Source organism: Didymella exigua (genome assembly GCF_010094145.1).
Source record: "Didymella exigua CBS 183.55 unplaced genomic scaffold M421scaffold_44, whole genome shotgun sequence".
Classification (NCBI taxonomy): Eukaryota; Fungi; Ascomycota; class Dothideomycetes; order Pleosporales; family Didymellaceae; genus Didymella; species Didymella exigua.
Window position 1 is genome coordinate 81,673 of NW_022984818.1, and position 26,894 is coordinate 108,566.

The 26,894-nt window shown below is 46.8% G+C and overlaps 7 protein-coding genes across 7 annotated transcripts in view; 6 read left to right on the top strand and 1 right to left on the bottom strand.

Moving 5' to 3' along the window:
- Positions 1 to 396: 396 nt before the first annotated feature.
- On the top strand, positions 397 to 750 carry M421DRAFT_425265 (uncharacterized protein; the record flags this gene model as incomplete). The annotated part of the gene is made up of 1 exon (XM_033594023.1): positions 397 to 750. A coding segment is annotated over one exon (354 nt), but the record flags the coding sequence as incomplete, so codon positions are not given.
- A 1,038-nt stretch (positions 751 to 1,788) lies between these two features.
- On the top strand, positions 1,789 to 2,100 carry M421DRAFT_47918 (uncharacterized protein; the record flags this gene model as incomplete). Its single annotated transcript, XM_033594731.1, has 1 exon — positions 1,789 to 2,100. A coding segment is annotated over one exon (312 nt), but the record flags the coding sequence as incomplete, so codon positions are not given.
- An 831-nt stretch (positions 2,101 to 2,931) lies between these two features.
- Positions 2,932 to 6,272, top strand: M421DRAFT_301329 (uncharacterized protein). Its single transcript, XM_033589106.1, has 5 exons — positions 2,932 to 3,513; positions 3,869 to 4,125; positions 4,188 to 4,836; positions 4,884 to 5,225; positions 5,563 to 6,272. Exons 1-5 carry the CDS (start codon positions 3,224 to 3,226, stop codon positions 6,206 to 6,208), a joined length of 2,184 nt encoding a protein of 727 aa, XP_033444178.1. The 5' UTR covers positions 2,932 to 3,223; the 3' UTR covers positions 6,209 to 6,272.
- A 64-nt stretch (positions 6,273 to 6,336) lies between these two features.
- M421DRAFT_73905 (DNA-binding protein) lies at positions 6,337 to 7,545 on the bottom strand (the record flags this gene model as incomplete). The annotated part of the gene is made up of 2 exons (XM_033596993.1): positions 6,337 to 6,892; positions 7,019 to 7,545. The coding sequence occupies 2 exons, from the start codon at positions 7,543 to 7,545 to the stop codon at positions 6,337 to 6,339; spliced, it is 1,083 nt and encodes a 360-aa protein (XP_033444179.1).
- Positions 7,546 to 7,783: 238 nt separating this feature from the next.
- On the top strand, positions 7,784 to 11,699 carry M421DRAFT_425267 (ARM repeat-containing protein). The gene is made up of 4 exons (XM_033594024.1): positions 7,784 to 8,971; positions 9,026 to 10,806; positions 10,895 to 11,016; positions 11,068 to 11,699. The coding sequence occupies exons 1-4, from the start codon at positions 8,162 to 8,164 to the stop codon at positions 11,436 to 11,438; spliced, it is 3,084 nt and encodes a 1,027-aa protein (XP_033444180.1). The 5' UTR covers positions 7,784 to 8,161; the 3' UTR covers positions 11,439 to 11,699.
- A 648-nt stretch (positions 11,700 to 12,347) lies between these two features.
- Positions 12,348 to 20,921, top strand: M421DRAFT_9227 (uncharacterized protein; the record flags this gene model as incomplete). The annotated part of the gene is made up of 3 exons (XM_033598024.1): positions 12,348 to 12,455; positions 12,687 to 13,052; positions 20,907 to 20,921. 3 exons carry the CDS (start codon positions 12,348 to 12,350, stop codon positions 20,919 to 20,921), a joined length of 489 nt encoding a protein of 162 aa, XP_033444181.1.
- Positions 20,922 to 25,946: 5,025 nt separating this feature from the next.
- The window catches only part of M421DRAFT_404603 (CENP-B protein), a gene marked incomplete at both ends in the record, with an annotated part of 3,066 nt that continues 2,118 nt past the window's right edge, over positions 25,947 to 26,894 (top strand). The window contains one exon of the mRNA XM_033590277.1: positions 25,947 to 26,150. Within this exon, the coding sequence (XP_033444182.1) occupies positions 25,947 to 26,150 (204 nt within the window). The remainder of the gene's footprint in view (positions 26,151 to 26,894) is intronic.

Here is a 26,894-nt window from a genome sequence, read left to right on the forward strand (position 1 = left end):
GAGCAGTCGCACTGTAGAGTGGTCAGTTCCTGGCGATGTGCTGGAGACCCCTATTGTATTTCGCTCAGCTTCCTCTAGTGAGATGTGTGTGCTCCAGTGCACGGACACGGTACCCGTGGCCGTGCGGCCGATGAGCCAGTTCAGCCGATGAGCCACCCGGAACATCACAACATTGAGATACCCACAACTTCAACGCGTCACAACTCCACCACCATGGATACAATTCAAGAAGCGATTGAATATTTAGAATTGCATAAAGCTAGAGATAACTTGTTATACCGCTAAGTTGCAAAAATGTTTGGAGTTGACTGAACAACGCTGTCGCAGCGGCACAACTGTTATACACGCTCAAATGCAGAAGAAGCGCGCCAGCGACAGTTACTCAGCCCACAATAGGAGGAGGTACTTGTCAAATACATAGAAAGATGCACAAGAGACGTCTTGCCACCCATTAGAAGCATGCTGCAAAATTTCGTCTCTGCGGTTACGAAGTGGGAGATCTCTAAGAGCTGGATTACTCGGTTTCTGCATCGCCACGCCAACAAGCTTACCACTAAATGGACCACCGGGATGGATCGTGAGCGCTTTTTAGCTGACAGCAAGCGCAAGTACGAGCTGTACTTCAATCTATTGCACTCCAAGATGCGTGAGCACAGCGTTGATGAGCGCAACACGTACAATATAGATGAGAAAGGCTTCTTTGTTAGCATCAACAGTCACACTAAAAGGATAGTCTCTAAGGCAATTTAGGAGTTAAAAGAGCGCACTGCAGCGCTCAGAGATAGTAACAGAAAATAGGTAACACTGCTAGCTTGCGTATGCGCTTCTAGAGAGGCATTACTGCCCGCTCTTATCTACCAGGGCACCTCTAGGATTCAATTAACCTGGGTTGACGACCTTATTACTAAACAACACTAGAATTTTATCTCCTACTCAGCAACGGGATGGTTAAACAATGACTTAGGGCTTGCCTAGCTTCAGCAGGTGTTTGATCGCTATACAGCAGCTAAAGCTCGCCGTCAATGGCGGCTTCTGATCCTTGACGGCCACAGCAGCCACCTCACGCCTGAATTTCTAGAGTATTGCGACGCCAAACGCATCCTCCTTATGGTCTTTCCACCTTATTCAACCCACAGCTTGCAGCCGCTTAATGTTGTCCTCTTTGCGCCGCTTTCAAGGCACTACACTAAGAAGCTCACCCACTACCTCCAACGAACCCAAGGCCTCACGAGGATCACGAAACCCGACTTCTACAGCAACCTTTGGCCAGCATGGAGCGCTACAATGACCTCGGAGCTCATATTGAAGAGTTTTCAAGCTACAGGCGTGTGGCCGATGGATGCGGACGCTGTACTGAAACGCTTCAACAACCGCCCACCACAACAAGACGAAGACGCAGAAATTGGAGAGCATGGCGACGGCGATAGCTGGCCTGAGCTGCGCAAAATTTTTGACGCTGCAGTTGCTGACAAGGCCAGAATTAAAGCCAAGCGGCTGTCGCGGAGCCTCCACTCGCTACAGGTCAACAACGAGCTTCTTCGCACTCGAAACGAGGAGCTACAACACGAACTCAACGTCATCAAGAAGCGCCCAACGCAGCGGACAACACTGACTACACAAGACGGCGACGACTGGCACGGAGGCGCTGTCTTCTACAGTCCCAGGAAGCTTGCCCGCGACCGCGCGCGCAAAGCTGCAGAACTCGATGAAGCCGCGCAGCTACAACTCCAAAAATCTCGCGATAGAAAGGCAAAGGTGGCAGCAACAGCTCACAAAAAGCAGCAGCAAGAGGAGGCAAAGTTCGCTCGACAGCGTGCTGCTGAGGAGCGTCGCGAGGCGAAGAAAGCACAAGCTGAAGTGCTGGCTGCCGAACGAGCGCTCAAAAAGCAGCAACACGACGCTCCAATCGCTCAAAAATCTCACGATACACTCAACAAGCGTAAGCGAAAAGTCTCACACAGTGCTGCAAAAAATCCAACAAAGCGTCGTTGTGTTGTGGCTGCTCGAAGTCGTGTTGACGCTGCACAGCCAGCTGCGTCTCCCCCACCCAAAATCACTGCGAGAGGCCGCAACTCGCGGTTACCAGCCAAATATAAATAGCACAATTGAAGTGCAAGGCTCTGTATAGCAATACACCAACTTTTCTCGCGATAATAGCTTTTGAGTGTGGCTCTACAGCTTCATTTTTCTATCACTGATATCTCGTTGGGGTGGCTCATCGGCTGAACTGGCTCATCGGCCGCACGGCCACGGGTACGGCGTAGCTCACTAATCCTCCAACACCGCCTGCTCGGTTGCTGTTTGCTGGATCCATGATGCCTGTTGACTGTGCTAGATCTTGTCAGACGTGATCGCTGTGTCTCACTCCCGGTCTTGCTACCTTCCTGCGCACTTACCTGGTCTGTCGATCGGATTTAGGAAAAGGGACAGCTCTCATCTACCGTATTGCCGGCAGCGATCTAGGACTTTTCCCAAGCGGGAGTACCCCGTCCTTTCCACCCTCTTTCCACTGTAAATTGGGCGCATTCGTTCGTTGCACTTTCAATTATCAGTCTCGGTTTTGCACATTGCAAGGGCGGCGCAAAGAGGAGGGGCACTGAGCAGGCTGGTGCATTGGGCTGATCCCTGCTCCGGGACATTGCCTCTACATATCACTCACCATCTGACTTGCAGCTGCACAAATCTTTTACTTGTTTCCGAGTAATAGCAAAACGGTCCTTTCCACCGGCCACGAAGGATCAGCTGCGGCGCACGCGAGACCTGGAGTGTTTGCTCGTTCCCATACTTTGTCGCTGTTACTCCACGATCAATAAAGCACCACCACGACCGATTACTCCACCACCAACTTTCGCTCATCAACACCACTCGCCAAACCATTTCACTTATGCGCAGCTTGATACTCGACCGCGTCGGCTGATGTGCAAACTTGCAATACGTATCCACCAGCATGGTACAACCACATGACCAGGAAGTTGTCGATCTGATTTCTGAGGATGAGCACGATGGCTGTTTAGACAACGAAGTCGAGTTCTATGGCGCGCAGTCGATTGGAGAGCCAATCGACCATGGGGCAGACTTTGACGTCCTTGGCGATCTCCACGGATACACACCTTCTGAGATTGATGAGCAGGACGTGATCGATTTAACTGCGATCCCAGATATCAGTGTTCGTCCGACTGATGACAATCCCCGTGTCTTTTAGAATGCGTTGCTCACCGAGGACATGGGCAAGATTGAACTCATCACTGAGGCGGCGTGCTTGCAGCTGGTCTTGGATGTGTTGCCTCATTTCTCAGCGAACCACGTTCTTGCAATGATCCAAGAGCGGACGACGGATCTAACGCGGACTAAAGAGCACAGCGGAGGAATTGTGAATGAACTTTTAGAGGGAGACACTTACCCTAAAGAGGCGGAGACTGCAAGTAAGAAGAGAAGGCAGGCGGACAGCGAGGATTCCAGCGATTATGACCAAGAAGAGCACAGAACCGGAGTGCTCAGCTATGCTACAGACGCGTGAGTGCACACTCGTTTCCTTGGCTACCTTTGGTCTGCGCACACCTTCAGTCGGTGCGTCTAAGCTCAATAGATCCACTTTTGAAAACGTGTCTGCACTTGGAACGTCGCAAGCCGCAAGGAGTCAGCTTCACCAAGACGGTCAATGCATCCGTGACTTGATTGTCACATCTCGACGATCAAAGAACAATGACGAGTATCTTCAAGCTTGCGACAACGAAGAGCTAGCGTTGACCGACCAACTGTAGCAGCGCCGTCAAGTACACGCTCTTCAACATTGGGCATTATTTATATCAGTGCTCGAAGCTCTGGCCACATGAAAGTTTGAACAAGTTAGCTGACTTCTCTCCTTCAGAATCGCGTTACTCAAGGACGAGTTCCTCAACGTGCCGGCCAGGCATATCGAGAACACACTCAGACAGCACAAGGTGCTTTTCAAATCGTACATTGCTCTCGAAGAACAGCTTCGCACATATCAACGAATCACACACGCTTTCGTGAAACCGCCAAGACCTCGCAACAAGCGCGGCATCGAACTCGTTCTGATCGAGCAAGGTAGCCGGCTCCCAAAGGAATTACACGCGGCTAAAAAGAGGATTGAACACGAAGCTGGTACGCAGCTCTTGCATGTCCCTATCCGCCCCCGCTGTCTGTGTGCGTACTGACCACGCCAGCCAGGCGACGTAAGGTCGAACAGATGAAGCGAGCTGAAGAGCTCAACCTCCAACGAGCAAAGACGAACAACGAGATGGGTGATTGCCAGTGCTGCTTTACTGAATACCCACTCAACCGTATGATCAGCTGCAGTAGCAGAGACATACACTTCTTCTGCAGGGGTTGTCTGAAGCAATACGTTGAGACGGAAATCGGACAGTCAAAATGTCGCCCTGTCTGCTTCGCAAGTTTGGAGTGCAAAGGTACCTTCTCTCGTGCCCAGCTACAGCAGATACTTGACCAAAAGACTTTCGATCGATTGGAGCACCTGCAGCAGCAGGAAGACCTCGCAGCAGCTGGGCTCGACTTCCTGTCAGAATGTCCATTCTGCGACTTTAAAGCAGAATGCCCGCCGATTGAAGTCGACAGAGAGTTCCGTTGCCAAAACACGAAGTGCGGCAAGACAAGTTGTCGGCTTTGTGATAAAGAAACGCATATCCCTCTCAGCTGCGAAGAAGCTAAGAAGGGCGACCAAATCACACTACGACATATTGTTGAGGAGGCAATGTCTGCCGCCCTCATCAGGAAGTGTAACAAGTGTCAACAGCCATTCATCAAGGACTATGGTTGCAACAAGATGAGCTGCTCGCATTGTGGTAACAAGCAATGGTATGTACATCTGCGCTGTTTCGTTTCTTTACCGACTGATCGCGCAGTTACATTTGTTCAATGAACGTCATTAATTACGAGCATTTCGGGAATCCCAACAAAGGGCGATGCAATCTTCACGACAATGTTGAGGATGTCCATGAGCAAGCTGTCAAGCGAGCGGCCGACGAAGCTATGGCGAAAGTCAGGGTTGAGAACCCCGAGCTGTCAGAGGCGGACCTTATGGTCCAGGTCTCTGATCGTGTCAAGAAGGCTGAGGCAGCGCGGAAAGGACGAGCTGCCGAACGGTTGAACGAATTTCCTTATGAGATGCTGGGCGACCAGCTGGCCCATCGACCAGGCTATCCAATAATACCACCACCGCGAGGGATTGTCGCAGAAGAACCACGGTACGTAAACCAATTTCCTGATCTTGAACGGCTCGGGTATGTGTTTCTCCGTGCTCTTGAAGAAGCAGAGGCAGACCGCCGACCTGTTCGACGATATTACTCAGGTCGTGCAGAGCCTGTCTTGATTATGCCTCTGTATCCCCGTGGACATCCCTTCCCTCCTCCCTTTCATCTTCTACAAGATCCCGGCTTCGCGTACGATGGTGCTGCTCAGGCCCAACATTACCCTCCGGATGCTCTCTCATTTAATCCCAGATTGATTCGAGCACACCTGCGAAGAGATCACTGCCATTGTCAACATTGCCTGCGTCGTTAGCATCCTAACAATTGTTACTAGTGCGCTCGGTAGACCCGGTGCTGCTGTCGGAGCAGCATACAACGGACTCGCCGCTGCAGTTGGGCTGCCCGCTGATCCTGCTGCCAATGAGCCTCTTAGAGCAGCGCAACTAGCACAGCTTAGGGCTCAGGCTTTGTTTGTCGCTCAACAGAATGATACGATGCGCATGCACCAGCAATTTCAAGATTATCTCAATCCACTAGCACCTATAGACCAAGGCTTTCAGGCGGCGCAAATTCGGTTCCAGCAACAACTTCGACGCGCGAACATGCGAGCTCACAACGCATACAGGGGTCTCAATGCCCAAACTGTTCAGGCAGAGATGGATATATTGGACGCTCATCGGGAGACCAGGCGTCGCCGTTTGCAGGATGTTCAGCAGCGGTTCGGAGAGCTTGAGAGGCTCGGGAGACCTCTCTTGGGTCCACAGCAACTTGGGCAACCCGCCCTATCTGCCAATAATTCGGTACCTGGCGATTGGCCGGCATTTGGACTTGGTGGACAGCTAGCTAACGCCGGGCATGCTGAAGCTGGTGTTGGCTTGCGTGGTATGGCTTTCGACGGGCTGGATGCGAATCGTGCAATTAGGAATTGGGAGATGCATAACCGGTTGGACGAGCAGCCGAGGAATGTGCCGAGGCAGTAATTTTCTTTTGTGAATGTGGCATTATCAGCATGGCATGACTGATTCAGTTATATGGGTGGTCTTTTTGAGTACATATTCACAGCGTATCACTAGATTTATTCGCAATTCGCTCTTCAATTGTACTAGCATTACTTCATTATACTGTCTCCTGAACTTGTCGAGAAGCTAGCTTTTGTGTTCTCCTTTGAAGTGGCTGGGACTTTCGGCTTTCCAAAGCTTACCTTTGCGGACTCTGACGTCTCGTCATCCAGGTCTTCGAATTTCGCACGTCCTTCTTCGACCCACGTCTCAAACCTGAATGTCCCTGTCTCTACAGTTCTTATCGGCGTGAATCGCAATCCTCCCAGATCTTCGCCTCTATTCCTCTTATCCTCCAGCTCCTTGCTCTCCTGTGTCGATCCCTCGCCTTCCTCACCATCCACCCCAGTATGCCTCATAGCCTTCCGCCCCGTCTTCTGCAGACTCGGCTGCACCGGTATCCATGCCTGGGGGTGTTCAATCGGCGGGTCAATGTCTGCTTCGTCCTTCAGCTCCATGGCGATGTTGAACGAGCACTTGTCCGGTAACGGCTTGAGCTGGGCGCACCGTGTGGTCAGGGAAATGAGGGCGCCGCGCATTTGCTCGGCAAGATTCGTGTCGACGCCAATATCGAAGGCGGGCTCGTTCGGTTCGCTGTCTTCGCGGCTGCGGTTGCGGCGGGAGGGCGTGTCGGCGCCTGAACGCCCTGCCTCGCCCTCTTCTTGCCAGCGCTCTTCTTGTTGTTCGTCCTCGCCCGAGACGTCTTCGCCCCCTGGATCGATCGAGGCAGACCGTAAAGATGCCTGTGATGAAGGTCTTGCTCCCCACTCTATAATCGCGTTTCTCTCCTCCTTGTTCACCATCGGGAAGGTAGATACATCGATCATGAACCGCTCCATGATCTGCACATTGCCCGTCCCCTTACTCTCTCCACCTGCACTCTCAGTTTTGCTCCCATTCCCATAGTGGAAGATTACAATGCCGATGCGCGACACTGTGCCATCGAGTAATTCGGTCTTCACGGCGTCAATGGCGTCACGGATCCATTCGCAGACGAGCGGGTGTCGCGACTGGTAGGTGGAGGTGTTGTGGAACCGCGAATGTACAAAAGAGGTTCTTGGATAGAGAGAGCGGAGGTAGAGCAGGGTGTGGATGTAGGCGGTTAGGAAGTTGGTGAAGGCTTCGAGGGTTTCGGTGTAGGTGGCCCCCGCCATGCTTGGAGAACAGCAGATATTGCTGCCACAGTGCGGGTGACAATGATCTCCGGCGGCAAAAAGCTGTAAAGCACAAATATCTCGCCTGAGCTGATGCAACGCCATCAACGTTGCGTTTTTGATGATGCAAGTTCAAGGGTCCAACGCGTGTTCGCGTGAACATGTGACTGCCAATCTGGAAATTAACACGCTCACCTGGCAGGAGTATGGTCGAGAACAACCGGGCTTCCCTGTCAAGGTTGGGCAGGCCAAAAGCCAAAGCAGCGTCGATCATGCATCGTGACGTGAGGCTCGACACAAGTTCTCCACGAAGTATTATCGGAAGCAATTATCGTGATTGGACAGGGTCTTCTCCAACAGTTCTACCGTTGCATGCTATTTTTGCTTGCTCTTCTTCCTCGACTTGGAAACTCCAGTGTCTATTAACTCTACATTAGCATAGCGCAGCATTGTAAGAACTGCCTTGTCTTTCGCCGCCGCCGCCGCCGCCGCCATACTTGACCCCACTTGCGTCAGGTTCGGGCACAACTAACTGCCAGGCTTCACCACCGGCGTGCCCCTCCTCCGGGTCGCGTAACATTTCTCCAGGCTGTTGGTCCCAAACCTTGCACCACAACAGACGCGTCCCCCGCCGTATCCTACCCAGACATTCCAACGCGGGGAACGTTGAACGCTAGACGCGTCCACTAGCCTTTTGCGCGCACGCCCCTCGTCAGCAGCAATGGAGGAACAGCTAGTCGCCCTCCTCGCCGCGACCCAGTCGGCGCAGGAGACTCCGCGAAAACATGCCGAGCAGCAGCTGAAGTCGTTCTATGGCCATCAGGAGCTGCCTCTCGGCCTCGTGGGCATTGCCTGCCATGACAGCGTGCCCCTCAACACCCGCCAGGCGGCCCTGCTGTCGCTCAAGCAGCTGGTGTTGGCTGGCTGGAGTGACAACTTCGATGAATTCAAGGGCCAGCTCCTAGTCAACGATGAGACGAAGGCACAGCTCCGGCCCCAGCTGCTCCAGCTCGCGACAACAGATCACCTCGACCGCAAACTGAAAGCCGCCGCTAGTCTTGTTGTCAGCAAGATCGCTGCTGCCGACTACCCAGCTGAATGGCCCGACCTCCTCGAAAGCCTCCTCCAACTCATCCCACGTGCCACCGACGGGCAATTGCACGGCGCATTGAAGGTGCTGAGCGAGCTCGTTGACGACTGCTTCAACGAGCACACTTTCTTCGGTGTGGCGCCTCAGCTCGTCAAGGTCATTTATGATGTGGCTGCGAACGAGCAGAGGCGGCCGCAGCACCGAGCATTGGCCTGCAGCGTGTTCCGTGGATGTTTCGATATTCTCGAGATGATCCTGGAGGATCACAAGGCTTCGGTGAAGGGCTTCGCAGACGAGATACTGAAGGAGTGGCTGCCGTTCTTCATCGGTGTGCTGAAGACGAAGCTCGCAAACCCGCCTAGTGAGCAGGAAGAGATGGACGAGGCGCCAAACGCCGAGACATACAAGGGCCTCATCTCCTTGAAGCTCCAAGTTGTGAAGGTGAGCAGCAGACTGTGACTTGGTCCAGAGGAAAGCAGACTGATCATCTTGTAGGTTCTCATGCGGATACGATCCGTCTTCCCTTCGATGCTCTCCCCGCACAGCCTTATGCTATTCCAAGCGACCTGGGAAGAGCTGTCAACCCTCCAACCAGCATACCACCTCATGTACATCCAAGAAGAGCGACAGAGCAGGCTGGAAGACGCCGATGGACTGCCCTACACTCTGGACTTCCTCGTCCTCGAAGAGCTCGACTTCATGCAGGCATGTCTCCGAGCGCCTCCAGTGCGTGCCCAGCTTGAGCAGGAGCTGCAGCATCAGTCTGCCGAGAATTCATGGGTTACCGAAGTCATGAAGCTCGCAGTTGGCTATGCGCAGATTACGACGGAGGAGGAAGGTCTTTGGGATATCGACGTCAACATCTTCCTCAGCGAGGAAACAAGCGTCACTGCCAACTACACTCCTCGAACCGCGTGTGGCGACCTGGTGATCAAGCTTGGCGAATGGCTGTCCGAACCAACCATCAACGGCCTCCTCACTTACACACGAGCTTTGTACTCCGGGACTGAGAGCTGGAAGGCCAAGGAAGCTGCGCTTTACGTTCTTAGCCAGATGCTTAGCGACTTCCAGGACACTGATAAGCAGATCAGCCCAGAAGCCGCGAGTGGCTTCGTTGACTTCACCCGCTATGCCATGCAACAGCCAGATGCTTTCCTCAGAGCGCGTGGTTACTTGATCGCAGGAAGTCTGACACGGACATCAGGCGATGCCCTCCAACAATACGCTACATCTTTCCTCGAAGCATCACTGCAAGCCATATCAAACGACGAGTCCGACGTGGTCCGCGTATCTTGCATTCGCGCCTTGCAATTCTACCTCCAGGCTCTGCCTGCCAGTGTCACACAACCCATTCAGCCCAACATCATTCACGCCATCCAGGAATATCTCAACACACAAGATCTGCAAGAGTTGGCCGATAGTGACGACCTGATGGTCACGTTGGTCGAGACGCTCAGAGATGCTATTCTCATTGATACACGCATCTGCATTACTGCCAACGGCCTAGACCTTCTGTTTTCGATTGCCAGCCACGGAGCCAACAACTTCCAGCTCACTATGCTGGTCAATGAGACCTTCGAAGAAGTGACACAATCCATTGCTCGCATGGGTGGCGACGCCTACGTCAATTTGTGCGCGAAGGTCCTTCCCTCACTCACTGCTGCGTTCGATGTCGGCAATCTTACTGAAGAGAATGCTCTCACCAACCTGGCTGCTGAGCTTCTTGGAGTGCTTGCCGAATACGGCCCTGAACCCCTACCTCCGGGCTTTGTCGCAGCTACGATGCCCAAGCTTACTCGACTGCTTCTTGGCGCTGTCGATGAAGAGTTGCTCAAGGTTGCCACCATCGCAGTAAAGAACATCATCTCGCACGACCATCAGCAGCTGTTCGAGTGGCGCGATGAGACCGGCAAGGCAGGACTTGAGGTCGTTCTTCTGATGATCTCACGCCTCCTCTCGTCTGCCTCTGACCACGCTGCTGGCGAAGTTGGTGCTCTTGCTGCCGAGGTTGTCGAGAAGGCTGGCCACGAGAGGCTCGGACCGTATCTCGAGGAACTTCTGCATAGCGTTGCTTTGCGCCTCGCTAACGCGGAACAAGCACAGTTCATCCAGAGCCTCACCCTTGTCTTTGCACGACTCAGCTTGAACCACGCCTCCGAAGTCGTCGAATTTCTGGCGCGGCAGAACATTAATAACCAGAATGGTCTCCAGATTGTGATGGCAAAGTGGCTTGAGAACTCGATTAACTTCGCTGGCTACGATGAGATCCGTCAAAAGTACGTATCCCAACTGTTTATCGAGACCCTGACACAACCCCTCTTATGCACCAGGCCTATGTTGTCAATGGATACTGACGATTGGTAGCGTCATTGCTCTGTCGAAGCTGTACGATTTGAGGGACCCACGATTGGCAGACATCCAGGTCAAAGGCGAGTTGATTCCTAATACCGATGGTCGCATCGTGACAAGGAGTCGCGCAAGAACCAGTACGTCCTTCAAGCCTGACCGTACCTCAATGCAGCTCACTCATTTGACAGACCCTGATCGATGGACGATTGTGCCTGCCACATTGAAGATTCTCAAGGTGTTGATCGTCGAATTACAATCAGCTGCAGGAGCCCCGCTTGATGTCAATGCTGCAGCTGAGCTCGCAGAAGACGGTTCGGACGATGGATCCTGGGAAGATGAGCCCAATCCATTCGTCGACCTTGGCAGCGGCTTCACCAAGGAGCAGCTTATGGCGTACGCTGCCGATGACAGCCCAGGTAGCGGTCGCCAGCGAGACGACGAGACCCAAGCGTTCCTCGTCGAGTTCTTCACTCGTGCTGCGACCACCCCTAGGTTCGCAGAAGAGTTCAATCAGTTAAACGAGGACGAAAAGCAGAGGTTACGTGACAGTGCCACGTGAGCAAGTAAGTCGAAGTGGATGTTCAATGATTAGACGATATATGAGAGCGGTTTGGACACGACAACAGTCTAACAAGCGCACGGGGTGTGGATAGATAAGATAGCAGCATCATAAAAATTATCACTGCAGCGATTGCGGCAATGCAGGTTACGAAGTACATGTTATCTTTTCTTGCGGGCATGCAGGCAAAACAATGTGGTGGAGAAGTGAATAGCATCTTGCTTGGTGCTTTAAATCAGTGACAGAAAGTAGAATGATTTGCAAGTATATCTATGGCCGGTTGTGAGTAAGACTTTTGCGAGAGAAATTTGAGCCGAATCAATCGCATTAGAGCTCGTATATATGTGCATGTTGCACGCGCTGTCCGCGCAACAGAGGTGCGGCTGGAGACTGCAAAGGCAGGGTCAGGGTGAGCATCTATAACTCTCCAAAAGATGCGAAGGGCATTGTTGCGAAATGTTGTCGAGGGAATCATATTTTGCATGACGGCAAGAGTAGTCCTGGTATGGCTCTTGAAGTGTTGATAAACCACGGCTCGGCACCCTGACGCACATTCGAAACCTGCGCACTGTCGAATCGGCGGCTCCCTCAACACCAGCTTTCAAAGGGTACCAACGCTCACATAAAGTAGCCGATTCATGTCCTACGTAATTGCTTCCGGTATGGTAGAAGTCACGATTGCGCGAAGAGCGTTGGTCAAGTGCACTTTCCTTGTCCATTGTTTACCTGTATCAGCGCTAAACTAGCTCCTCAATTAAAACCACTGCCACCTTGCTTGCGTTACTGTGCCCGTCTCACCCTCAGAACATTACCGCTGAGGCTGCACGCTGTTGTGTTGTACTACTACTCCCTCGGTACTCGCCGACGTCGTACTCACAAAGCAGCCGCCGGTAACCCAGCGTCAGACCAATGGATCCTAGCAGGCTGCCGCGACCCTTCGATCCGCCCTCGCCGCGAGAGCGAGAGACAAGTCCTAAGCGAAGAAGGACTGACGACGTCAACGAAGTGACCGAGTTCGTGCGTGGCGCAGGAGTTCGACAACTTCACTCTTGCCGCATCACCAACACGTCCGCCAGCCGAAGCACGACTGAATGCATCAGCGATCATATCGATCGTACAACTGATGAGGAGGTGAATGACTTTTTACGACGCTGCAGTGATCGTCTTTCTTCAACAAGGTTCCTACTACAGGAGAGGCAGGAGGATACACTCAGACGCATGTTGTTAAACGCGGTGACTGCAACTCAGGTCACTCAGGCCCGGACTGGGAGTGATCTGCTCAAGCTCTCCAACAATCTGCACGACTTTGCGCGTCACCTCAACGAACAAGAACGCTATCTCCATCAACAGCAGGCCGAGCTCATCGAGCAGGAGACTGCTATGAGTGGGAAGCTCCTGGACGGCGTGCTGAAGATGATGGAGACCAACTTCAATCTTGCGGAGACCTCACCTGAGCCTTACAAAGCTGAGCAAATGGAGGAGCTCAAGTTCAACAACGAGCAGCTCGGGTTCAATATTAGCGTACACCAAACCACGATTGAGGTCTTGCTATCCGAACTGATGATCGAAAGGGAGGCTCGAAAGACTGCAGAGGCGAAGCTTCAGGAGAAGAAGGTAATTACTGGAGACATGATGGACCCCCCGGTGCAGGGAGACCTTCGTGGAGACGAGGTGGATGATTGTATCTCAAGCAGCTCTTCCACGCCTCCAGTCTCTTCTGTGTGTTCTTCCTCTGACGAAGGAGGACACTAACAGGATCGAGATGCGCTACTATCTGGCCTCGGCGCGCTCTTTATATTTTTCTCCAGACCTTTCTTCGACGGGTTCCTCATCAGAAGAAGACGCTTGCAGGTATCGACTTTCGACTGAGTATGACTCGGGACGGACACTCGTGAACATTCGCAGGACTGGTAAGGAATGGGAGACTATGTTCCGGGCTCGCCGCTGAACATGCACATGGTCACGCGAATGAGAAGCCAGGGGTGGATCATCGTCGTTCGAAACAAGGGTTTCAGTAGTTACGGATCATGCTGTATTTGGAATAAGGGATCATGGAGGTGTTTGGGGGCACGATTACAAGCTAGCATTTGTCGTACAACAGCCCTGCTCTCACTGCTCCTACGCAAGGTATTCGCGCACGCAATATACATTTTACCGATTATCGTCAAAAATGATCATGGATAACTTTACCATTTTTACTGCGTCATTTTGATAGCATGATTGGTTTGCGTTCCTCATTTGCTCGTACCTATACTGTACAAGCTATCGCACCCACCTTCTCTTTCATCGATCTCACACAACCTCTGATCTCATTGATACCCGAATTCAAGCCAACGATCAGCATTTATACATACCGGAAGGTACCCGCCGAACCATCGACAAAGCCATCTGTCAACTGCACAATCACGACCTGCCCAGCCATGACTCTAGATATGCAAGCTCGCACGTCCGAAGACGCGTTTGGCGAAGTCAAGTCTACGATCGCCAAAATTTGCAACAAGAATGAAACGTTGAATAACAACGACGAGCTCGAGAAGAAGCTCCGCAAGTACAAAGGGCGCAGAGCTGGGCTCGAAAGGCCCGTCGAGTCGGATAAGTCGCGACCGCTTGATACTTGACAAGCTTGCAACGGATGACCACGAAATGGATGCCATTCACCCTGCGTTTTCGGGTCCTCAATACCTGCTCTATTCTATTTAGCATAAAAACGAGGGAGAGACCCAGCGTTGGTTAGAGTGCTTTGGAAAGAGATCCAGTTTGCGAAAGAGATGAGAGAGGCTTATTTCAGGGTGAACGAGAAACAGGGTAGGGCAGCAGACGACACTGAGCCAACAGGTAGGAAGCGCTGCAGGGAATAGTATGACTGGAGACTAGACTGGAAGGGGCTGGGAAAGGAGGGAATGAGCGCTACTGGAGTGTCGTGATCACGGGTCTGGTCGAAGCGAGACCGTGTCCGAGTCCTCTCTATCAGGATTAGAGACATGTGTGGTTTACTAGAAATGGCTTCTACTTCGCTACATTGCTAATGTGCTTTTCGATTTGTCAGTAACGTATTCCACAGGCGAGCGCCGCACACCACCAAACTTGCGCACCTCTCTCATCTCAACGTACAATGGCTCAACGCAGCGCTACTATATTAGCTTCAAATGAAGCAGACGTTCAGCTCGCTATCTCCTCTATCAGTTCCCATCAAATAAAGAGCAATCGCAGGGCTGCTACTATCTTTAGCGTGTCTGAACGAACAATCTGCCGCCAACGCGCTGGTATACCTGCCTAACGCGATTGCCAGCCCAACTTAACGAAGCTCACTAAGCCAGAGGAGCAGGTGATTATCTGCCATATATTGGATCTAGACTAACGTGGATTTGCGCCTACGTACGCAGCTGTACGTGATATGGCTGATAAGCTGCTCGCTGCGCGCGGCGGAGGACGCGTAGTGTAACAGAGTAGGCGCCCTGCCCTCGAAATCAATACTACGTGACTTCTCTGCCTATACCAAAAGGTAAGCACAAGAATACTTAAGCAAGTATTCGTTGCGTAGTATAATATATATAGACAATAATAGTGCTAGCCAGCTAGCTTTGCCTCTAGCTGCTATGAGCGCTATGCCACGTGTCGTGTTCGTGCATAGTCGTTACACGTAGGAGTTAACTAGCTATCTACCTTTGTCAAGCGTACAGACAGTCTTACAACGCGTTTTAATTGAGCGTACAATAGATAGAGAGCTCTATGTAAGGATCTAGCCCTAATTAGTTAGTAGTTTAAGCTTGTAGAGCAGACAAAGGCTAGGTACAGCATCTGTAATAATAACGTCTATAACTTTAATAAGGCAGGCTTTATAATAGACAAGATCACAACTTAGCTTATTGTAACAGGGTTAGAGAGGAGAGGTTAGCTAAAGGCTATTTAGCTAGGCAATCGTGAGTGGGTGACGCTGATTGCTGCAATTAACGCTGCTAGCTGGTCAGTACTACTGTTCCTTATCTTCGCTAGCTAGTATTATCTATCTGCCTAGCACAAGGAAGCAGAGATCCTACACAACTAGGTGATTGTAGTTAGCAATAATAGCTAGAAAAATAACAAACTAGGAGTAGAGTAGCTAAAGCACTTTAACACTTATACAAAGACTTGTGTTGTTAGTGTGCGTTACCTGCTTGTCCTTAATAGCTATAAGAGCCACTACTCTCTTAAGTTTTAAGAGCTCTGTAAGGAGAACAATATCTACACACTCTACATACTACCTTACTTATCTTATCTACTTAAGCCTCCTAATATTGGCTACTTCTTGCTATTAAAGCGTGCGTACAGCTGTAAGGTTAAGAGCCTAATCTGCTACTATATTAACTATATTACTAAGCTTAAGTTTCTACTAGCGTTTAAGGCAGCCTTTACGTGATTTTTTATGCTAGACAATATCTGCTTAGTATTTAGAGGCGCAGGCCTTGTTCCTCTCTAGGCAGACGTTGTTCTATCAAAGCTTGATGTGCAGCTGCGTACGCCTACTCTAGTTGCTCTGCCAGAGGCTCTCTAGGAGGCTTGTACACTAAGCAACATACACAAGCTTGAGGCTTAATTAATATTAATACGTGATTGCGTGCACTAGCACAAGAGCTTATCACCTGCCTTAATTATTAAAGCAATTAACTAGCTTAAGAAGGGCGCTGAGGTGATAATGCTCTTAGCTGAGCTGATGCGTGATCAGATCACCAGCCTTGAGAGAGCCAATGAGGCAGCGTCAGCACGCAAACAGCGTAAGAAAAAGCATATACAGCAGAGTGGGGTCTTAACAAAGGGAGCTGGAGAGGATATACTCGCTCAACGTGAGGCTGACCAGCAGATTGCTCGTGAGCAGCGTCAAGGAGGAGATCAATCAGGCCTTAGCCGCCAGGCTCTAGCGCGCTGCAGGAGGTGCAGAGAGACTGGCCATAACTCACGTACGAGCAAAGTAGATACTTAAGATAACGTAGATTATCACTAAGCTAGCTATATCACCAAACCAGCCACTTTCTCTTAGCACAACCACTTTTTACCCTAACACAATATACCTTAATAACAACAACTTTAGAATACTACTAAAGAAGGTAGAGTTCTCCTTACTATCTAGGCCTTCTATGCTAGCTAATTTTGCAGTATCTGCAGCGCTGCTAGAGCGTTAAATATACCTTATTATAAAGTTATAAGACTTTGTTCTTATAATCTTTCTCTAGCATATTTCCTTCTTAGGTATAGCGCCATGCTTACCTAAGCATTGTTATTATAATCTCCTAAAAGAGAGGATTAGAATGGTGTGCTTACAAAGCCTATATCTCCTCTCATTCTTAATATATACTGTTCTCTATTTTTAGTAACTAGAAATGTTCTAGACCTTCTGCTAACAAATAGAGTAGCCTACTCTATAAGATGCTAACGTATACAATTACGCATGCACCTACATAATCTTGCTTGTATACATCGGGAAAAGTTTTTCTGTTGTCAAAATTAGGAAATCGTGGCATTGTACTGTAGGCAACAGTAGGACTTGTAGGCCTACAATAGTTATTTAATGTGCATTCAATGTCTAGCTAATTTCAAGCTAATAGCTCTAACAGTCCTAACAGCTGTAATAGCTACAACAACTCCTAATCCTGCTATAATAGTAGCTCTGCTTAATAAACTATACTTTTATTATATTAATATACTACTATGTCTCCTCTTTAAAATAAGCTATTAAACAACATTATAGGCCTAGTAATAGAATAACCTGTTTTATCAGTGAGCGCCCCACCTCAGTGAGCGCCCCACGAACACCAGCGAGGCGTACGCGCAGCGACGTAGCTTAGCACCACAACACAAATTTTGTACTCTTGCAATAGTATAGTATTATTTAGAAGCGTTGCTGTTATTTATATCCTTAATTTCTACCTTGCAGGTGTGAGACTTATGCCTAATCTCACCGCAACAGCTGCAGCGTTGCCCTGCGCACACCCTCTTTGCTAGCTCCTTACCCTCCTCATATCTGCTACCCTCCCTTTTAGTAATTAAGTCTAATACCTTACTAACTATTAATGTCTCCTCTACCTGTACATAGCGTCTCTTATAACTTTTACACTTTATTGCTACTTTAGTAGCAGTATTAAGGCGCACTATCTCTGTGCGCATTAACACTATCTTATAAGCTATCTACTGTGCGCCTTTTGTTAGCTGCCACACCTACTCATTAAGTAAACTTGCTAGAGACCCTTAATAGATTTTTATCCTATTTTAAACTAGTGTTAATTGCGCCTCTATTTCTTTAGCGTTGTGTGGTGTTTTTGCCTCCTAAGTGGTGTTAACTTGCTGTGGTGGAGTTTGCGTACGCAGCTGCATATCTAGCTTTAATAACACAGCCTGTAGATCATGTAGAGATAATCTAGCGCCTTAAAACCCTGCGCAAGCATTCTCTCTTGTAAATGCCTTCTTAAAAGCTACTTTAAAGGCTAGTAAGAAGGTCTATTTGCTAATATAGTTAATGCAATTGCGTGCTAAGGCTAAGATCTAATCACTGTACGTGCGCTTTAATAGCAAGAAACAGGTGACGTCAAGCAGCTGCAGGAGGTGTGATAAGTGTGGAGGCATACAGAGGGCAATAATCTTCTTCTCCTTGCAGCAATCCTAGAAATCTATTAAGCAATAGCTCTTGTGGCTGTTAATAATTAGCAGCCTATATACTCCTACAGGCCTCGCATGCGTATTAAAGTAATTAAGCTAGGCAAGCGCTAGATTGTTGTTTGTCTAGCCTGTTAGGCTTACTTAAATAACCTAATTGTGTAGGAGGTCCTTAGTAAACTAGTTAGAGATAAGAACCTTGCTAGCAAAGATAAGGAAGGGTAGGATAACACACCCTATTATGCTGACGCCCTGTATTAATATAGTCTACTTATAATTACTAGGCTAAAGCTTCTTTACTTTCCTAGGTTTCTCTATACCTGTTATAACAAGTTATAAAGATATCTTACCTATTAGGAAGCTAGACTTGTTAAAGTTATACATGTTGTTGTCTACAATACTGTACTTCGCCTTTATATTCTAAACTAGCGTGAACTAGGGCTTAATAATTGCTAGGTCTTCGTAGAGAGCTTGCTAGTAATTGTATAGATAAGTCTAGCGCGTGCGCAGCTTAGGTGTACGCTTAATAAACCTGTCAACCTAGCATTTACTAACAGGCTCACTGCCGCGGTCGCGCAGCAGTCTATCAGCTATATCTTGTACGTGTAGCTTTAAGGGCGGTACTCCACGTAGGTTCTTGTCAAGTATACGCTGCAGAATTACCTCCTCTTCTAGCTTTGTTAGGCGCTTTAATCTAGGCTTGCAGTTGCGTCTAGAGGGCTTCCTATCATGTTGTTGTTGTATTGTCCTACAAGGAACGCTGTAGACTGCCTCAGCACGTTGCAGGCTTGTAATCTAGTCACATTTAATGTTAGAGAGGGCAAGCTGCACGTCAGCTTCAGTATAGGGCTTGTGAGGTTGTGGTTGTTGAGACATTACGCGTTGAGTGTCGCGCATGCGCTTTGCTGGTGTTCGTGGGGCGCTCACTGAGGTGGGGCGCTCACTGATAAAACAGGTTAGTTATTAAGTGTAGAAGGTTTTAAGCTTGATGTTCCTTGCCAAGACACTAAGTTAAGATTCTTTGCTAGGGCTCTAGCAGCCTGAATGTTAGAAAATATAAGAATATTATTCAAGAATAGTAGGTAAACCAAGAATTTTACGCCTCGGCCTGCATGTCCTGCAAGCTCCTGTTGCGCTGCTGCTGTGTGTGTGTGTGTGTGTTGTGGTCAGCAGGTGCCATGCTGTATGCTGTTGCAGCTGCTACGTTGTGTGCGGGCGCAGCTGCAGCTGCTATAGTGTGCTGTTGCAACTTCAAAACACAAACCTTTAACAAACAAACCTTCAACGCTCTATAACTTGCATTGTAGTAGGCCTACAACAATAATTTTTCGCTTATTTTAAAGCTACAATTTCGCTCTATCTGTAACGTACTCTATCACCAAGCCGGTCATATCACCAAACCAGTCACTTAAAATCCCACCAAAAAACACAGAAACTATACCCCTGCATCTTAATAACTACTTAATAGAATCTTCTAAAAACTTCAGAATAGAGCTACATCTATACTAATAAGACTGTTTAAAAGTCTTAGAGTGCTTAGCCCTATATTGCAGATGTTGTTTAGAAGATACTAAAATACAGGGGTAGCTACAGGCTATCTTAACATCTATACTAGCTATTAGTCTAAGACTTTTAAATAGTTTTATTAGTATAGATGCAGCTCTATTCTAAAGTTTTTAGAAGATTCTATTAAGTAGTTATTAAGATGCAGGGGTATAGTTTCTGTGTTTTTTGGTAGGATTTTAATTGACTGGTTTAGTGATATAACTAGCTCGGTGATAGAGTACGTTATATAAAATTTCGCAATTTTTAAATATTTAATGCTAGTGCTAGCACCACTAAGGGTAGCTATGCAACGACGTTGCAACGTTGTTTTAAGTTTATTAAATATAGGTACTTAGTATTTTAGCTATTAGCAATGTTGGCGCAAAATTAGGGCTGTTAGGCGCAAATTAGGGCTGTTGGGGCTGTTGAACAGCTGTTGCACGACCATGCCACAACTGTCAGCAATAGCCAGTCTAGGCCAGATTTCGAAAAACTTTTCCCAATGTATGCAGTAATACTAAGCATAGATTACTAAGTAGACCTACCTAGAGGAGTCTAGAATGTTCTGCTTAAAAATACAGACAGAGGAGAAGGAGCATAAATACCTCTAGCTCTCCCCCCTCTATTCGCTCTGTACCTAGCCTAGGAATCTCTACCTAGTATCTAATATAATAACTTGTCTATTATATTACGTAACCCTACCTTACCTCTATTAGGCTATACGCTTCCTATTTAGACAAAGCTAGTCTAAATTTGTCTAGGTCCTTCTAGACTAGGAAGAAAGTAGTCTAGTCCTTCCTCTACTTTCTTTACATTAGCTACTAGGCTAAACTAGCCCTATAGAACCTTAGGATCCTTACAGAGGGCTCTCTTGTAGTTGTACTTGCAATTAAACTTAACTATAAGCTCTAGGTGCTGCTTAACAAACATACTAGGCCAGTTTGCGCTAATAGGGCCTAGGTTGCGCTCAGCGCGCAAAGAATTGGCCATAGTAGCCACATCTAAGAGCTAAGTGGAAAATCCTTGCGTATCTAGCTTAAGAACATGTTTAATAATTACCTTCTCCTTATTATTTTCTAGCTTCTGCAAGTTGGCTAACGTACTCCACAAGCGAGCTGGCCACCCAAGCGAGCTGGCCACTTTTGCCAAGACCACACCAATACTGCACCTACTTTGCAACATTATAGCACACAACTATAATATATTATACTATATAGTATACTAAACTAGTCTGTAGTACTCTGTGTATCTTTACTACATATTCACGCGTTATGCCCTGTCTTGCTACATATGCTACAGCGCCTTAGAGACTAAGTGCTCCTATTAACACGCAACCTCTTCTTTGCCTTCTTCCTATCACTACAGGCCTTAAACTCCTTTAGAGTAGTTAGCTGCACTCCCTTGGCAAAGACTAGAGTCTCCTCTTGCTGTAATTACTTCCTTTTGTATAATTTACAACGTGTGGTAGCCTTATTAGCTGCCTATAGGTTAGCAACCTAGTTGCGCACTAAAACTAGTAAATGCGCTATTAGCTCTGCAACTTTAGTAAGCTAATTAAGAGCATTAGCTATAGACGTTAGCAAGCTATTAGCATGTCTCTAAATCCTCTCTTAAATTAGCTTTAATTAAGACCTAAATTCTAGGGTATTACTTAGTGTTTTAGACTCCTATATACTGTTGTCTATAGTAGGTGGTGTTAGCGTGCGTAGCTGTACTTTAAGCTTTGATAGCACAGCCTCTAGGTCATGTAACAACGCTCTACGAACAGTGACCCGATACCACTAGGATACGGTTCTAGCGACTCATGACCATGGCCCTTGTCACATAGCATAAGCTTACACTAAATTACTACTAAACCATTATATATAAGGGACAAGGAACTATAGCATTGTAGAGTAGTTTTTCTATATCCTTTTGTACAAGACCTATAGGTGTAGAGAATATATCCTGGTGTTCTTATCATCCTAGCACTCCTATATGCCTTGTAGCAGATTCACACCTATTCTGGATATCTCTCTTCTTGCCTGCGTCGTTACAGGTCAAGTAGGACTAGGCCAGCACCTCTAAATCCTCCCTAGATATTGCTCTCTGTGATTGAGGCGTTAAAAGCCGCTTTGAAGCACAGCAAGAGCTCAGGTTTAGTGATGCGAGTAATCTTGCTGCGCATTAGCCACTTAGCTTGGCAGCTATAGGCCTTCTTTAACAGGGCAAAACAGCCTACGTTAAGTGGCTATAGTAGGTGCAACAAGTGTGGAGGCATACACAGGGTAATAATCTTGTGTTCCTTGCAGTAACGTAGATTATCACCGAGCCGGCCATATCACTGAACCGGCCACTTTCTCTTAGCACAACCACCTTTTACCCTAACACAACATGCCTTAACAATAACAACTTTAGAATACTACTAGAGAAGGCAGAGTTATCCTTGCTATCTAGGCCCTCTATGCTAGCTAATTTTGCAGTATCTATAGCACTGCTAGAGCATTAAACGTACCTTATTAGTAGGTCTCTAATTACCTTTGCAATATCACGTTTTAACTAGACATACGCACTAATTGCTAGAAACTTACTATACTAGAGGAGTAGATAATTGTCTAGTATATACTTAACCTTAATTTGCAAGGATTTGCGCCCTAGCTATGTAAGGTGGCAGATATAGCTAATAAGATACTTAGTGTGCGTAGTGAAGAGCCTGTTAGTAAACTATAGGCTAGCAGGCTTATAACATTTTTAGACAAGCTTAAAATAGCCTTTAATTAAGCTAAGGATAGATAGAGGATATGTTGCGGTATGAAGAGCAAAATGCATATATTGAGTGTGTTGTGTTCTGTGTTGTTTTTTTTATGTTCTCCAAGGCTCGCTGTGGGGTTGGTTTTGATGACGTCTTTGTAACGCAGCCAAGGTAAGAGGTGCTCAACAACATGAGGAAGTAACACCAGACCACCGCCAACAACACGTGATCTGCTTCTCCTCTCAACTGTTACAGGATACTATAGGAAGATCTTAAGATAATTAGTGCGTAGTTTAAGCTAGTAGAGGATACTTAAGTTAAATATAGTATTTATAATAATAATATATATAACTTTAATAAAACTAGGTTCTAGATAGGTGTTGCTTTGTCTTTAAAGGTTGTAACAGGCTTAGAGAGATGTGCTTAGCTAGAGCTTGTTTAGCTAGGCAATTGCGAGTAGGTTACTGTTATCTAGAGCATCTGCGCCGCTAGGTATACAACCCTACCTTTTATTATCTACAAAGGATGTGTCTACATCTCTACCTAGTATAAGGAGATAGATATACCCTATAATTAGAAGCTCTTAGTCTCTAAGAATAGTTAGATAAATAATATGCTTAGACTTAAGTAGTTAAAGCACTTTAACACGCATATAAAGATATATTAGGTAGAAGTGTACAGTTACTTATCTTAGACAGCTATAAAAGCTATCTTAACTAGGAGTTTAAGGACTATTACCTAGAGAACTAAATTCTTACTCTCTATATACTACCTTACTTATTGCATATCCTCTAGCTACTTAATGTAGTCTATTTCTTGCTATTAAAGCGCAAGTACTCCTAACGTATTTAAGACTTAGTATACTAATATATCTTCTATATTAATAAGGAAGGCTTCCTACTAGCCTTTAGGGATATATTCCTTAATATATTTATAAAGGTTAACTACTAAAAGGCCTTTAAGGTATTAGGGCTTATTCCTACTAACAGGCAGGAAGTGTTAGATTGCCTTAAAGTGTAGCTATATACCCTACTAGCAGTACCTCTACCTAAAATACTATAGTAATCTAAGATACTAAGTAATACATATAAGTTTAAGTCTTAATCTAAGCTTATAAGCAACTCCTTCTAATAATTACTAAGTATAGCGCAAGAGGGGTTCTTAAAGCTTATAAAAGGGGCTAAAGAGATACTACATAAAAACGTCCTTATTAAGGCCCACGTGCAAGAGCTTAAAGAGCAATTAGTAGTAATAACTAAGAGAAAATCGCGTAAGAGAAAGCAGATTCAGCATACATCGGGAAAAGTTTTTCAAAATCTGGCCTAGACTGGCTGTTGCTAACAGTTGTGGCATGGTCGTGCAACAGCTGTTTAACAGCCCTAACAGCCCTAATTTGCGCCTAATAGCCCTAATTTTGCGCTAATATTACTAACAGCCAAAATAATAAGTGCCTATATTTAATAAACTTAAAACAACATTGCAATGTTGTTGCATAGCTACCCTTAGTAGTGCTAGCACTAGCATTAAATATTTAAAAATTGCAAAATTTTATATATAGATAGAGCGAAATTGTAGCTTTAAAATAAGCAAAAAAATTATTATTGTAGGCCTACTACAACGCAAGTTATAGAGCGTTGAAGGTTTGTTTGTTAAAGGTTTATGTTTTGAAGTTGCGACAGCACACTATAGCAGCTGCAGCTGCGCCCGCACACAACGTAGCAGCTGCAACAGCATACAGCATGGCACCTGCTGACCACAAAACACACACACACAGCAGCAGCGCAACAGGAGCTTGCAGGACATGCAGGCCTAGGCGTAAAATTCTTGGTTTACCTACTATTCTTAAATAATATTCTTATATTTTCTAACATTCAGGCTGCTAGAGCCCTAGTAAAGAATCTTAACTTAGTATCTTAGCAAGGAACATTAAGCTTAAAACCTTCTACACTTAATAACTATTCTATTACTAGGCCTATAATATTGTTTAATAGCTTATTTTAAAGAGGAGATATAGTAGTATATTAATATAATAAAAGTATAGTTTATTAAGCAGAGCTACTATTATAGCAGGATTAGGAGTTATTGTAGCTATTGCAGCTGTTAGGACTATTAGAGCTGTTAGCTTAAAATTAGCTAGACATTAAATACACATTAAATAACTGTTGTAGGCCTACAAGTCCTACTGTTGCCTACAGTACAATGCCACGATTTCCTAATTTCGACAACGGAAAAACTTTTCCTGATGTAGTGGCACACTTAAGTATGGCCCAGCAGCATTGCAGGTAGCTGCTAAGGCGTGTGTAGCAGCTTAGCCATCTAAGAAGACTTAGGGTGGAGGTGGTCAACTAGGAGCTTAGTCAACTGTTTAGCGCTGTAGGAACTGCAGCAAGACTAGACACAACGCATAAACGTGCTAGGTGTAACGACTATGCACGAACACGACACGTGGCATAGCGCTCATAGCAGCTAGAGGCAAAGCTAGCTGGCTAGCACTATTATTTTCTATATATATTATACTACGCAACAAATACTTGCTTAAGTATTCTTGTGCTTACCTTTTGGTATAGGCAGAGAAGTCACGTAGTATTGATTTCGAGGGCAGGGCGCCTACTCTGTTACACTAGGAGGGTATAGAAATATCTTCTAGATCTAATATAAGCACATAGTATACTAGGTTACTATTTAATAGTAAGTAGTTGTAGTTGTAGTAACTTGTGTTAGTTGTGCTAAGAGAAAATGGCCAGTTTAGTGATATAGCTGGCTTGGTGATAATCTACGTTAGCATTAAATATTTAAAAATTACAAAATTTCATGTACAGATAGAGCAATATTGTAGCTTTAAAATAAGCAAAAAATTTTTGTTGTAGGCCTACTGCAACGCGAGTTATAGAGCGTTAAAGGTTTGTTTGTTGAAGGTTTGTGTTTTAAAGTTGTGACAGCACACCATACCGTGCACGGACACCGGGTGGGCCGGGTCACCAGGTGGGCCACCCCACCAACTTTGTCACCACATTTGACCCCCCCTCCACAACGTCACCACGATGTTGTTGCAGGCTGCTCTTTCATACATAGACTCTTTGAAACTAGGAGAATCTTTTTTATATAGACAGTTAGCTAAGAAATACTATATTTCCCGCACTACTTTAACTAACCACCACTAACGTTAGAGAAGGACTAATAAAGATGCCTACAAAGATTAACGTCTCCTCCACCTACACAATAAGGCTAAGCTTGTAAAATACATTAAAAGCTTTACAGAGACTTACTGCCCACCTACGTAGTAGATGATAATTAATTTCGCAACCCCCTTGTGCAGTTAGGAGCCCTTAGATTAGTAGGTTTCTAGGCTTATTTACTGTTACCCTAATAACCTTACTACTGCCTAGACCACCCCTATAGAAAGCACGCGTTATGCAGCTAATAACTGTGAAAGATATTATCTATACTTTAATCTTTTAACTAAAAAAGTTAAGGAATTTAATATTCTCCCTAAGAACACCTACAATATAGACAAGAAGGGATTTATAATTAGGGTTATTAGAAAGACTAAAAGAGTCTTTGATAAGGCTCTCCACAAGGAGCGTTGATATAAGCAAGCATCTCACAATGGCAACAGGGAGTGGGTGACGGTTATAGGCGCGATTTGTGCCGACGGATCTCACCTCCCCCCTGCCGTAATCTATCCCGCGGCTAGTGAGAAAGTACAGGCTAACTGGGTGCACGATATCAATCCAGATACTCACGATCTACGATTCTCAGTATCCCCAAGTGGCTGGACGAACGACGATCTTGGTGTTGCCTGGCTGCAGCAGGTGTTTAATCCTATTACCTCAAAAAAAGCTTAGAGAAAGTTTAGATTACTCATTCTTGACAGCCACAGCAGCCACGTGACGAAGGCCTTCATCGATTACTGTGATCTCCATCAAATTCTGGTGCTGGTTTACCCCCCGCACGCCACCCATACGCTGCAACCCCTAGATGTCTCATGCTTTAAGCCCCTGAGCCAATCTTACTTAAATAAGCTTATATATCATAACCACAACACCAAGGGATGGCTCCCTACGGGTAAGGCAGACTTCATAAGCCTCTTCTAGCCTGCCTAGGTCAACACCTTTACTGAATTGTTAATACTCTAAGCCTTTAAAGTCATAGGTATATACCTACTTCACCTAGACGTTATACTTGATTGCTTTAAGAAGGTGACTCTACCACCACCCACAACGCCTCCCCAGCAATTAGAGCCTTAGGCGGCATCTACCTCACCTAATTAGCGATGTTTTAGGTCATCTTTTGACCGTGCAGTGACGTATGGGGACCCAGGGGCGCAGAGTGAGGCAAGGCAGCAGATGCACCAGATGCACGTGGCTCTTGAGCTCAAAGATCAGGAACTTTAGGGCCTCAAAACAGCACTAGAGAGTAAGAAGAAGCGTTAAAAGAAGAATAAAGTATTGCCACTGTCACCGCAGGACCCTAATGTACAAGGGGGGGCCATATTCTGGGATCCTTCATCCGTTGCACGTGCCAAGACCCGTATGAAGGATATAGAGAAGCAGGCA